The sequence below is a fragment of the Pseudophryne corroboree genome, chromosome 5 (genome assembly GCF_028390025.1).
Source record: "Pseudophryne corroboree isolate aPseCor3 chromosome 5, aPseCor3.hap2, whole genome shotgun sequence".
NCBI classification, from domain to species: domain Eukaryota; kingdom Metazoa; phylum Chordata; class Amphibia; order Anura; family Myobatrachidae; genus Pseudophryne; species Pseudophryne corroboree.
Genome location: NC_086448.1, coordinates 513773480 through 513785969, shown reverse-complemented (window position 1 = coordinate 513785969; position 12490 = coordinate 513773480). Strand labels below are relative to the sequence as shown.

General features: G+C 43.7%; 1 protein-coding gene across 3 annotated transcripts in view; it reads right to left on the bottom strand.

Annotated features, from left to right (window-relative positions):
- CDYL (chromodomain Y like) overlaps positions 1–4694 on the bottom strand; it is a 359350-nt gene extending 354656 nt beyond the window's left edge. For 2 of the 3 annotated variants that reach the window (XM_063923082.1, XM_063923080.1), the window contains exon 1: positions 4254–4694. Coding sequence is in view for 2 of the 3 variants with exons in the window: in XM_063923080.1 (XP_063779150.1) it covers positions 4254–4277 (24 nt within the window). In the remaining variant the exon portion in view is untranslated. The remainder of the gene's footprint in view (positions 1–4253) is intronic. The other variant, XM_063923079.1, reaches the window with a different exon arrangement.
- Between the last annotated feature and the right edge of the window lie 7796 nt (positions 4695–12490).

The following is a 12490-nucleotide window of genomic DNA, read 5'->3' as shown; positions in this document are numbered from 1 at the left end:
TATTTCACTTGTGATTCTGTGAGGAGACCTGTAAAACATGCACTGTGTGGGGTCCTGAGGACCGAGTTTGAGAACCTGTGACTTATTGCAATACACTCTTAAGTTGCCCATACACCTAGAGATTTATTGTCAGATCTGGCTGGTTGGAATGAAAATATGGCAATAGATGAGAGCAAATGACAATTAACAATTTGCTCCCAAACACTGAAAAATAGACAAAAATGGTCAGACAAATTAGTTAAATCCATTTGATTTAACCAATATGTCTGAACGGCCGTTTTTTGTCAGTTTTCCGGCATTTCGGAGCAAATGGTCAATTGTTATTTGCTCCCATCCATTACCAGATTGTTGTTGCAACCAGCCAGATCGGACAAGAAAGCTATTGTTGCATGGGCAGCTTAAGGCCACCAGAAAATAAAATGTTATTCTGCTACCTTGTGTCTCAAAGGTACCCTTACATCTTAGATTATAAACTTATGCAGGAAGGGTGAGCTTTACCTTCTGTTTTGTGTCCAAGGTGCACCACAAAGTACACCACTAAATGATATGCAATCATTCTATAAATAGTAGCAATATTTAAATGCCAATTTGCAGGCTTATTCTTAAAATGTTATACAGGTTGAGTATCCCATATCCAAATATTCCGAAATACGGAATATTCCGAAATACGGACTTTTTTGAGTGAGAGTGAGATAGTGAAACCTTTGTTTTTTGATGGCTCAATGTACACAAACTTTGTTTAATACACAAAGTTATTAAAAATATTGTATTAAATGACCTTCAGGCTGTGTGTATAAGGTGTATATGAAACATAAATTAATTGTGTGAATGTAGACACACTTTGTTTAATGCACAAAGTTATAAAAAATATTGGCTAAAATGACCTTCAGGCTGTGTGTATAAGGTGTATATGTAACATAAATGCATTCTGTGCTTAGATTTAGGTCCCATCACCATGATATCTCATTATGGTATGCAATTATTCCAAAATACGGAAAAATCCCATATCCAAAATACCTCTGGTCCCAAGCATTTTGGATAAGGGAGACTCAACCTGTAGTAATAATTTATGGTTAAAGCAATGGGTAAGAAGGTAAGTACAGCCTCACTACCCCCCTTCCCCTCAATATACAGGCATGCTCCGCATTAAACATAAAAGTGCTAAACTGCCCTGGTTGCCTATAATTATGGCTAGACTAGATGCAAGGAGAGATCTCAGTTATAGAGGAGTTATTGTTGAGAAGAATATGGAAACCTAAGGTTTTATAAACAATGTTGTGTTTAATAGTTAGCATAGAACTTCTAGGGAGAAACATTTTAGTAAAGAGCAACAAGTAAAGAGCAACAGTGTCTCAAGATTAAATTCTAAGGGTGCATACACACGGTGAGATTCGGACTTATCCGATTCTCACCGTGCGACAGGGGGCCGGGTCGGCACTTAGCCAGTATCGCAAGCACATAATGAGTGTGCTTGCGATGCTGGCTATGTGCGATGTCAATCCTGACTATCTCTTCTATAGAGATAGCCAGGATTGACTTGCCTGCACAGCCTATTTTTTCTGCCGATGCCGACCGCGCGGGGCCGCGCATCGGCATCGGATCGGGATCGCAAGGTGACTGTCACCTTGCGATCTGCACTATCTTTTCTTCCGATTCTGACTATATAGTCAGAATCGGTAGAAAATATCTTACCGTGTGTACACACCTTAAGTTCAAAGCAAAACAGGCTACCAACTTCATATGAACAGACAGCAAATTTCAGGTGGTGCAAGCAGCCAGTTCCGTCAAATATGGCCTGACAAATATTTACATAGCAGGACATCATAGTCAGGTTGCAATGTAGTTGTCACAGCAAGAAGTAATTTTGTGAGGTAGGCGTAAGCAGCACAGGTAATGGATTACCGAACAGTGGTGGGAGGTAATTCGGTCAGCTAAATCATCTTTCAACATGTTTTAGACAAAGAGATGGATGCACATGCGGCACTAATCTTAAAAAAAAAAAGCCACAAGAGCTTGTTTCCAAGGGTGAAGGACTCTGGCAATTTCTTAATTCCCTGACATGGTTTGAGTGCAGTCATTCTCTTAGATGGCCAATTTCTGGTTAATGTCATGGGTTATTAATCTTCGCCCAATGTTACAGCATTTCATTTCTGACAGGAGAGGAATCTTCAAGGTTCACAACACCCTATCTGCAAAGCGTGTGTTGCTGTCCAATGGCTTGATGAGCAAAGCACTGATTTTAGCCATGTGTCAGATATGGTGACCAACTATGCAGCAAAAACAGAATTTATGGGTTATTCTGGATTGATACCTAAGGTATTTTCCACCATCATCAACCACACATTGGCTCAGTGACTTAATCGTTGAAGAAAGGTACTGCGTCCCTCCTACACAATACTAGACCTCAGTAGACTCAATGGGGTCGATTCAATTCGGCAACTTATGAATAACGCCGGGAATTAGCTCCCGACGCTATTCAATTCAGCTGCTAGTTACCCGCAATTGTCGGGAATTCTTCTCTCATCCCCGGGGGATGAGAGAAGAAACCCGACAAAAGTGCTGCCTCGCGCCGGGGAGTTAAGTCGGAGAATGCCCGTTCTCCCGACAATTCAACCTGTTTAGTCGGCGAGAACGGGCCATTGCCGACTTAACTGGAGCTGAATTGAATAGCGGCGGGAGCTAATTCCCGGCACTATTCATAAGTTGCCGAATTGAACTGACCCCAATGTATGGTACACACTACCCACACTAGGTGGCCCAATGACCTATTGAGAAACTATACACTGTTTCGACCACTACCATTATTCACTGTAGTCTGTGTAAGCTCTGAAGTAAACTTTACTCATAGGCAACTCATTTTTATGGTCTATACAAAATCATAGAAATTACATAATGTTGTTTTTGTGTTTGAAGGGAAAGCAAAACTATAGCAAAAATAAAGAATATGTCACAAAGAATCATACAATGTGTAAATTGTCATATTTAGCAGTTACTACTAACATATTGGTCAGAGCACTGTAAAACATAAACCTTGAAGAGGCAAAACCGAAACAGCAAGTTTAAAACTTGGATAAATATAAACAGTAGATTTAGAGTAATTGTAAATATCAGATGAGCTACTATCCCATTATGTAATGTACTATCCACTGACATTAGGCAAAAATAAGCTCAATGAACTATACTATTCATCAGTAGTATAAACAGAAACAAAATAAAAAATAATCATAATATATTGCATTAACCAGTCTTCACCATTGGCCACCAGCCAGGCATGACTTGTCCAACTCCCCACCTCAGCCAAAAAGAAGGTACTTTGAACAAAAGAGTCATCTCAATGAAGCTTGCCAGATAAGACATCCATTAAGTGGTGGGTTAAGTTGACCAAAATATGCACACTTAGCTGTTACATTAATAAGTTTGAATGATACTTTTCCAAAGCAGAGCCAATGTGATAAATATCCCCAATTACTGAATTTATCTGTGGGTGATTGAGCATGGGTCAGTGAGTTGGGATAAGAAGAAAATCAAAATGGGCCATGTCCCACTAAAAGTCAGCAGTAACAGTATTAGCAGGTAAGGACTTTCCCAATACTTTCCATGCCCCTCTGCCCCATCACACGTGTCTCCCCTCCCTCCACACGCTACGTGCCTTGCTGCCTCAGCACATTCACCAAGATGACTTTTACTCATAATCTGGGACTGTAGCCGGTCCCTGCACCCATTACGTTGGGGAAGGAGTTTATAAAAGTACTAATATCACCAAGTAGCTACTGTGGGAGATAAAGCAGACACTTCTGACAGCACTTTCCCCACAGACACCCCAGTATGCATAGCAAAGTCACTGTCACGGCTGTCTGTGTGTTCCCCTTCATCTTCCTCATCACGGCTGCAGAAGAGGAGGAGGAGGAGGAAGGCCGGGCCACCACTTAGCTGCTCGCAGGATTTCTGTCCAGCAAACTGCCTGCTGATGAGCCGCACACGGGCTATTACAGCCTAGTACTACTATGAGGAAGAGGAGGAGGAAGATGAAGGTGCAGCTGCCGGTGGGAGGAAGCAGGGACGGGAGTAACTCCGCACTGGGGAGCTCTCACCCGCACACACAACTGCCGGCCGGGATATGGAGACACAAGAGGGGGGGACAGTGAGGAGGAAAGGGGAAGAAGAGCTGGCTGGAGGGGTCAGTGTCTCCCCACCCTCCACCCAATCGCCCCCGGCGGGGTGTCCTCCCGGCCGGTCTCCCCGGGTTACAGTACCTCATAGAGTTCCTCCGAAGCCATGCTGGCGGGGGCCGGGGGTCTGGGAGCCGCTGCCGGGCTGGGCAGAGTACTTTCTTTCAGTTGTGTGCCTGGCCTCCTCCTCTGAATGCCAGTGTGGTAGAGTGCGCACAGGAGCTGCGCAGCCGCCTCGCACACTCACTCGGGCACACTCACACGGGCACACCGAGCGGCGGCTGCTGCTGCTGCTGGCTCTATGTGTCCGTGTACACACACTCAGTGCTAGAGCAGCGGCGGTTCCCCGGCGCTCCACAGGATCCACAATCGAGCGCAGATAGGGAGGGGGGGGGGAGGGCGGGTGTAGAAGCGCGATCCGAGCTCAGGGATCTTCTTCTTCTTCTTCAGTGTATCCTTCAGCACCAAGCACCGAACCGCCCACCTCCATTATTACACCCCTCCCTCCTTCCTCTCTTCGTCGGAGTCGCTAGGTCGCTCGTTACTCCCCTCCTTCTACCCCCTCCCATTGTCCTTCCAACTCTCACCCACCCCAGTGTCTAACACCGACCTCCCCTCCGCAGGGGAGCTGGGTTGAGTGTTGGGGACTCTTCTGTGGCCACCCCAAGACCAAACTGTCCTCCCTGGCACGTTGCTCACTCAGCCTAATGACTTGCTAAACACATTGAAACTCAGTAGGATGTGAATCAGAGGGCGACCTTGTCTGTCACACCGAACACACCCAAAAACCTCCTGTTACAGAGTTGCCCGTGGTGCTGCCATAAGCTAGCAGTAGGACAGCTCCCATCCTGGCACTTGTTCCACAAGCATCCTGAAAAACTATGGCTGCTAAATTTAGAGTTCAGGATAACAATATACTGTAGTGGGTGTTTTATGAGTTGCTGAAAACATACTAATAATGATTATTTACTATTTGGAAGTGGATAATAGTATCTTGAAATAACTCAATTTTAGCTGTCAAAGTCAATCCTAACCATTGCAAGTATTTGCAGTTAATCGTATTTAATATCTCATGAAAACTATATAAATTGGAGCAATATACTGTCATGAGGTAATTCTCAACCTTTGTACACATTCAAATATGGCAACTCATTATAACCAATTTATTACCTATTTATTGTTCATCCCTTTATTAAATAGCTGTTTAAGTGTAAAATGGTTCTACAATGAGAATATGTTCACATAATGTACCAACTTCCCTTTTCACAATGAATGAATACTAATAACTGAAATTAATGGAGTAGCATATGGAATATTGAATGTGATTCTGGCACTACATTTTTCTTAAATAGACGCAAAGCGTCTGTAGTTTATATTTAATGGTGTACATTTTACTTATAGGGGATCTAACTTCAACGTTTATAGGGGATCTAACTTCAACGGTTTACTGGATTTTGGTAATGGAAGTAGTGTGGTCAGGTGAAGACAGAGAGAAGAGAGACAAAAAAATGTCTCCCATAAGAAAATGTGAAATATTTGCACATCTTAATGGTCTGTCCAAAATACATTTAAAGAAAAACTGGAAATGCTCTTACCTGGTAATTTTCTTTCCATAAATCCTTCAAGGCAGTATCCATCACAGATAAATGGAGACTCCCAACTATTTATACAGGAAGCATATATAAGAAACCCCTTCTATTCATTGCATGATATCACTGTAGGTACAGTACACCGCACAAAATAGCAAGCAACACTCAATACTGTTTAAAATAATATATTTATTAGATGATGGTATACGTAGGCCGTTGTCCTGAAGGATTTATGGAATGTTTCCATATCACCAACCAACAACACAGCCAACAAAGAAATCAAATAAACATTAAGGTGGGATAAAAGCCTGGATACATTTCTGACCAAATGCCAGATTTTTATTTACTTCATTCATTTAATCAGTTGTTCTAAATTAATATTTATCCACTCAACCAGGTGGCTCCTCTTTATGTTGATATTTACTTTCTCATCCCAAGACACCAACATAACTCCAGTTGGATGTACAATAAGTACACTCGTTTCCAAGTAGGTTTTGTCTAGATTCAATAGCCTGTTTATAGTATTTAGAAATAATGGATTAAGAGTTTGTGATACATTGGAAGAGAACCATCAAATAATCATCCTTTTTCTCAAATGTAATATATTTGATTTACTGGATCAGACATCTCTTGCCAATCGGACAGTGGTGAACTTTTTCTTCCTTGGTCTTTGGGTAAGACTAAAGAGAAGGTAAGTCTAACTTTAGGGTCAATAATGCAGCAAGGCTGCATCAGACAGAAAGGATGCTACTAGGTTAACAATAACTCTACCCTCCTTCATAGAAAGATAGGGAAAGATTGGGCTCTTTTATTTATATCACTTTCTCCCATGCCACCCTGCCAGATGTTAATATGTTTTAGAAATGTCATTGTCTAGTTATTGGAATTTCCTCCAAATGTTTAAATAGATGGCGTGTAAGGCGATTCAGTACCCAGTTGAAATTCCAAAGAGGAAACATTTAACTTCTCAGGCTTAATCTTTAAAGGAGTTTTTAAAAATCTGATGATTAAAAGATGGGACTTAATGCTGAAACCTGCTACTTTAAGAACTAAATGCTTTTGGAAAATCAAGAACATTCCTCTGTATGTCAGCATCGACCATTCAAATTTGAATTAAAGGGAACATTTAACCCATGACACTTGCCAAAAATAACCTTCACATCGTATTTCCCAATGTAACAGATAATCCTTGAGAAAATCTATGAAACATTGTTCAAGAAGTACACTGAAGCCTTGCATACTGAACTAGGTATCATTCTCGATTATAGTGGCTGAAGATTTTTCAGCCACTAATGCCTGCTTTTAGAGCTTTTCAGTTGTTGAACCCCAGTTTAAAGTTTGAGATGTCTAAGGACACCTGCTTCTGGCTATTTTTACACTCTAATATTCCCATTCCAGCCATAAGAAATAGTTCTTGAAGCATTTAAACAGTGCAACATGAGCGGGTATATTACTGTATATTTTTAATTAGTTTAATAGAATAGCTTACCTCATGTCCATGAGGGACCTAATCTTTTACACCCAAGACAAATATGCAGTTTACTCCCACATGGTTTAATTGGGTTTTATTTCTGGCATCTGATACTTGTTGTGCCTACATTGAGCTTCAGTCCTCTTTGCTTTTATCTTACCCTGTGTTTTGGAAGATAGACAAGTCAACATAGGTGTGGTGTACCCCGGTGGCTACAGCTGTGTCTTCAATAGTCCTCTTCATACTTGAGCAGCCCCCTGCCCCCCAACTTCTGGACTCCTGGACTGTGGCCTTTAATCCAATTCACTGCACCCCCATCACCCTACTGTACTATTAACTGCAAATTTATTTTCTCTTGTCACAATGGGGGTAATTCTGAGTTGATCGCAGCAGGAACTTTGTTAGCAGTTGGGCAAAACCATGTCCACTGCAGGGGAGGCAGATATAACATGTGCAGAGAGAGTTAGATTTGGGTGTGGTGTGTTCAATCTGCAATCTAAATTGCAGTGTAAAAATAAAGCAGCCAGTATTTACCCTGCACAGAAACAAAATAACCCACCCAAATCTAACTCTCTCTGCACATGTTATATCTGCCTCCCCCGCAGTGCACATGGTTTTGCCCAACTGCTAACAACGTTGCTGCTGCAATCAACTCAGAATTACCCCCAATGTTAACATGTTTGTTAAAATAATTGTTAATGTGTACCTGCTATTTCTGTGATGATTTCTTTATTTGTAATTTTATATCTGCTTACTTACAATAAACAAAGAATACATAAGAAGATAACTGCATTAGAAAGCCTATTCCTTCTCCACTTGAACCATTCGTTATCCATCTTACTGGTTGTAAGTTTTTTTTTCCGTTGTTTGTTTGTTTTTATTTCAAGTGGGTGATCAGCACCTAAGAAACCAGGTTTAGAATGTCAACAAAACAGTGGGCCTTATTCAAATCTGATCGCAGCAGCAAATTTGATAGTTAATGGGCAAAACTATGGGGGTAATTCAGAGTTGATCGCAGCAGCAAATTTGTTAGCAGTTGGGCAAAACCATGTGCACTGCAGGTGTGGCAGATAAAACATTTGCAGAGACAGTTAGATTTGGGTGGGTTATTTTGTTTCTGTGCAGGGTAAATGCTGGTTGCTTTATTTTTACACTGCAATTTAGATTTCAGTTTGAACACACCCCACCTAAATCTAACTCTCTCTGCACATGTTATATCTGCCCCCCCTGCAGTGCACATGGGAGTTAATTCAGAGTTGATCGCAGCAGCAAATTTGTTATCAGTTGGGCAAAACCATGTGCTCTGCAGGATTGGCAGATATAACATTTGCAGAGAGAGTTACATTTGGGTGGGTTATTTTGTTTCTGTGCAGGGTAAATACTGGCTGCTTTATTTTTACAGTGCAATTTAGATTTCAGTTTAAACACACCCATTCCAAATCTAACTCTCTCTGCACATGTTATATCTGCCCCCCTGCAGTGCACATGGTTTTGCCCAACTGCTAACAAATTTGCTGCTGCGATCAACTCTGAATTAGGCCCCATATGCACTGTGGGGGAGGGGGGGCAGATATAACAGGTGCAGAGAGAGTTAGCTTTGGGTGGGGTGTGTTCAAACTGAAATCTAAATTGCACCCCCTGCAGTGCACATGGTTATGCCCATAGGCTAACAAATTTGCTGCTGCGATCAGATCTGAATTGCCCCCTGTGTCTCCCAGTGCACCGATTACTTACCTGGTAGCGGATCTACAGTGGCTCCAGCAGTGTGTCCTAGTCTAGCTGTCAGGTAATGGTGACTTAGTGTCATGGTCTGGAGGATCGGGTTCCGGGAGCACTGGTACTTACCTGTCCGGACGCTCTGGCACGGTCCCTCCGGAGGGGGGTGCAAGCTGCTGGCAGGGGGCACAGCTTGCAGGCAGGTCTGGGAGGCCAGGGATCAGAGGCAGCAGCAAGTGTTTGTGCAGTTTCCAGTTGCAGAGTTGTGGTATAGGCGCCGCAATTTTGGAAGGGTCAGCAGACCAAGTTCATCCAGTGACCAGCAAGGCTAGCAAAACCAATGGGAAACAGCCTGCAGGTATAAATCTGAGGCTTTCTGGGTAAGAATCGCCAGTGCAATGGAATTCACCTGGTCACCTCGACACACTTGTTGGACCTCCTGGTTATCTACACTCCCAGCGAACCGCTGTTTGTTCCAGCCACCAGTCTTCCTACTTCCGGGGTTCTGCCAGACATTCGCTTTCGGGCAGTCTGGTTCTACCGATCCACCTGCTCCAACAATATTACAACTACAGCACCAGCAGTACCTCCATAGGAGACCTATGAAAAAGACCTTCATCCAGCCTGCCCGGCTAATCCTGTTACAAGTCACTGACACCGAGCCTCAAGCTGCAAGTCCGGATTCCCAAAACCTAGGAACTCTGACAGTTTGCACTGGCCCTATGTATCCAGAGGGTGTGCATGGTTCCAGTACGGACCTTTTGCAGGGCATAGCTTTCCGTCTAGGGAGCCTGGAGGAGTCACAGCGTCAGCTGGCTCAATTTATTCAAGGGATATCTACTCGTCAGGATTCCATGCTAACATTGCTGCCGGTCGGCGAACAGAGACTCAACAGGCGGCGCCTGTCCCAGTTCCTATGGTAGCCTCACCTTCGTCCTTGCGTCTACCGATGCCCACCAAGTTCGATGGGAACCTGAAGTTGTGCCGTGGGTTCTTGAACCAATGCGAGATTCGTTTATCTCTACAGCCCTTCAACTTCCCATCACAAAAGGCTAAAGTTGCATATATCGTCTCTCTTCTGGCCGGTCCAGCCTTAGATTGGGTGTCACCCTTGTGGGAAAGAGCTGATTTACTTCTTGATAATTACTCAGAGTTCCTTGTTACCTTTCGGAAAATTTTGGATGAGCCCGGAAGGACCACGTCAGCCTCAATCGAGATTATGTGCCTCCGACAGGGAAACCGGACAGTCGGACAGTACGCAGTACAGTTCCAGACTTATGCTTCTGAGCTTCGATGGAACAAGGAGGCGTTAATATCTGCCTTCTGGAATGGCCTGTCCGAAAAGATCAAGAATGAATTGGCTACTCGGGATCTACCATCCAAATTGGACGATCTGATTTCCTTGTGTACTAAGGTGGATCTTTGTTTCTGGGAGCAACAGATGGAGAAGAACCGTGGGGATCGTCCAAGAGTCCGACCTCCTCCACCTTCATCTTTGAGTGCTCCAGCTGAAGTGACCCAAGATGAGCCTATGCAGATCAATAGAGCTCACCTCACTCCAGAGGAACACCAGAGGAGACACAGGGAGAATTTGTGCCTGTACTGCGGGGCTTTGGGACATCTGGTAGCTTCTTGCACCCAGCATCTGGGAAACTAATCCTCCTAACCAGCAGTGGAGACACTAGATTAGGAGTGTTGAATTTGTCTCCTTCTCACTCTGAACCAGTCCTAGAGGTTACCTTGGGGTTGCCACAAGGTTCATAAGATTTTCCCTCTCTCCTAGATTCGGGAGCCGCTGAGAACTTTACCAGATGTGGTACAACAACTACACATTCCTACAGTTGACCTTCCCTGTCCAATCACTCTCTCCGCTGTAGATGGCAGTTGAATCTCCAGTGGAGTTGTTACTCATCAGACCCTTCCTCTTCAGTTATGTATCGAAGCACTCCATAAGGAGTTACTTAATTTCGTAGTTATTCCAAGGGCAACTCATAAAATTGTTTTAGGGCTTCCTTGGCTCCAGAAGCACAACCCAAGAATCGATTGGGGAAGTAGGCAAATCTTGGCTTGGGGAGAATCTTGTGCCCTTTCCTGTCTCCCCTGTGTTAAACCATTAAATAAAAGTCAACTCAAAAATCTCCCACAAGTTCTGCTTCAGTATTCTTCCTTTTCTGATGTCTTTCGCAAGCAAGCAGCAGAGGTCCTACTGCCCCACAGACCCTGGGATTGTCCTATTGATCTGATGCCGGGGAAAAGTCCTTCAAGAGGGCGGATATATGCTCTTTCAGCACCTGAAACAGAATCCTTGTGTGAATACATCAAGGAGAATTTAGCCAGGGGCTTCATTCAACCCTCTACATCCCCGGCAGGTGCGGGGTTCTTCTTTGTTCAAAAGATAGACGGAGGTCTTCACCCCTACATCGACTACTGAGGCCTGAACGAGATAATGATAAAGAACCATTACCCGCTACCCCGATCTCTGAGTTATTCGATCAAGTTAAGGGAGCTTCTGTCTTCACCAAGTTAGGCTTCAGGGGAGCGTATAACCTGATCCGAATTAGAGCGGGTGACGAATGGAAAAAGGCGTTCAACACTCGAGATGGGCACTTCGAGTACGTAGTCATGCCCTTCGGGCTTAGCAATGCACTAGCCATTTTTATAAATTTTGTAAACAAAATTTTCAGGTACTTACTTTATAGATCAGTCATAGTCTACTTAGATGACATTTTGATTTTTTCAGCCAACCTGAAGGATCACCGTATCCAAGTTCAAGAGGCGCTGCGGAGGCTTCATCAACATCATTTGTACTGCAAGCTGGAAAAATGCGTTTTTGAACAACCCTCTCTGCCCTTCCTGGGTTACTTAATTTCTGGCTCAGGTTTACAGATTGATCCAGCTAAGGTACAAGCAGTCCTCAATTGGCCCAAACCCACCACACTCAAGTCTATACAGCGTTTCTTGGGTCTTGCAAATTTCTAGCGAAGGTTTATCAAGGGATTCTCCTCTATAGTGGCTCCTAACACCACTCTCACTCTAAATGAAGCTAATCCTAGAGAATGGTTATCGTCTGCTGATGCAGCATTCCAACATTTAAAGCAGGCATTCACTACAGTCCCGGTCCTAAGACAACCCGATGTCTACAAAGCTTTTGTTTTGGAGGTCGATGCTTCAGCGGACACTGTGGGAGCAGTCCTCTCCCAACTTTTGGAAGATAACAAGCTTCATCCATGCGGGTTCTTCTCCAATAAATTTCTTCCGGTGGAAAGGAACTATACGATTGGAGAGCAAGAGCTTCTAGCCATCAAATTAGCATTAGAGGAGTGGCAGTATCTGTTGGAGGGGGCCAAGTTCCCAATCTCTATCTTCACTGATCACAAGAACTTGATCTTCCTCAAGAATATTCAGTGTTTAAATCCTCGCTTAGCCCGGTGGGCCATGTTCTTCTCAAGATTCAACTTCACTCTAACCTCTCGGCCTGGTTCTCAAAACCAAAAGGCTGATGCCCTTTCACGATCCTATTCTTCAGACGATTCTAAGGATTCCCT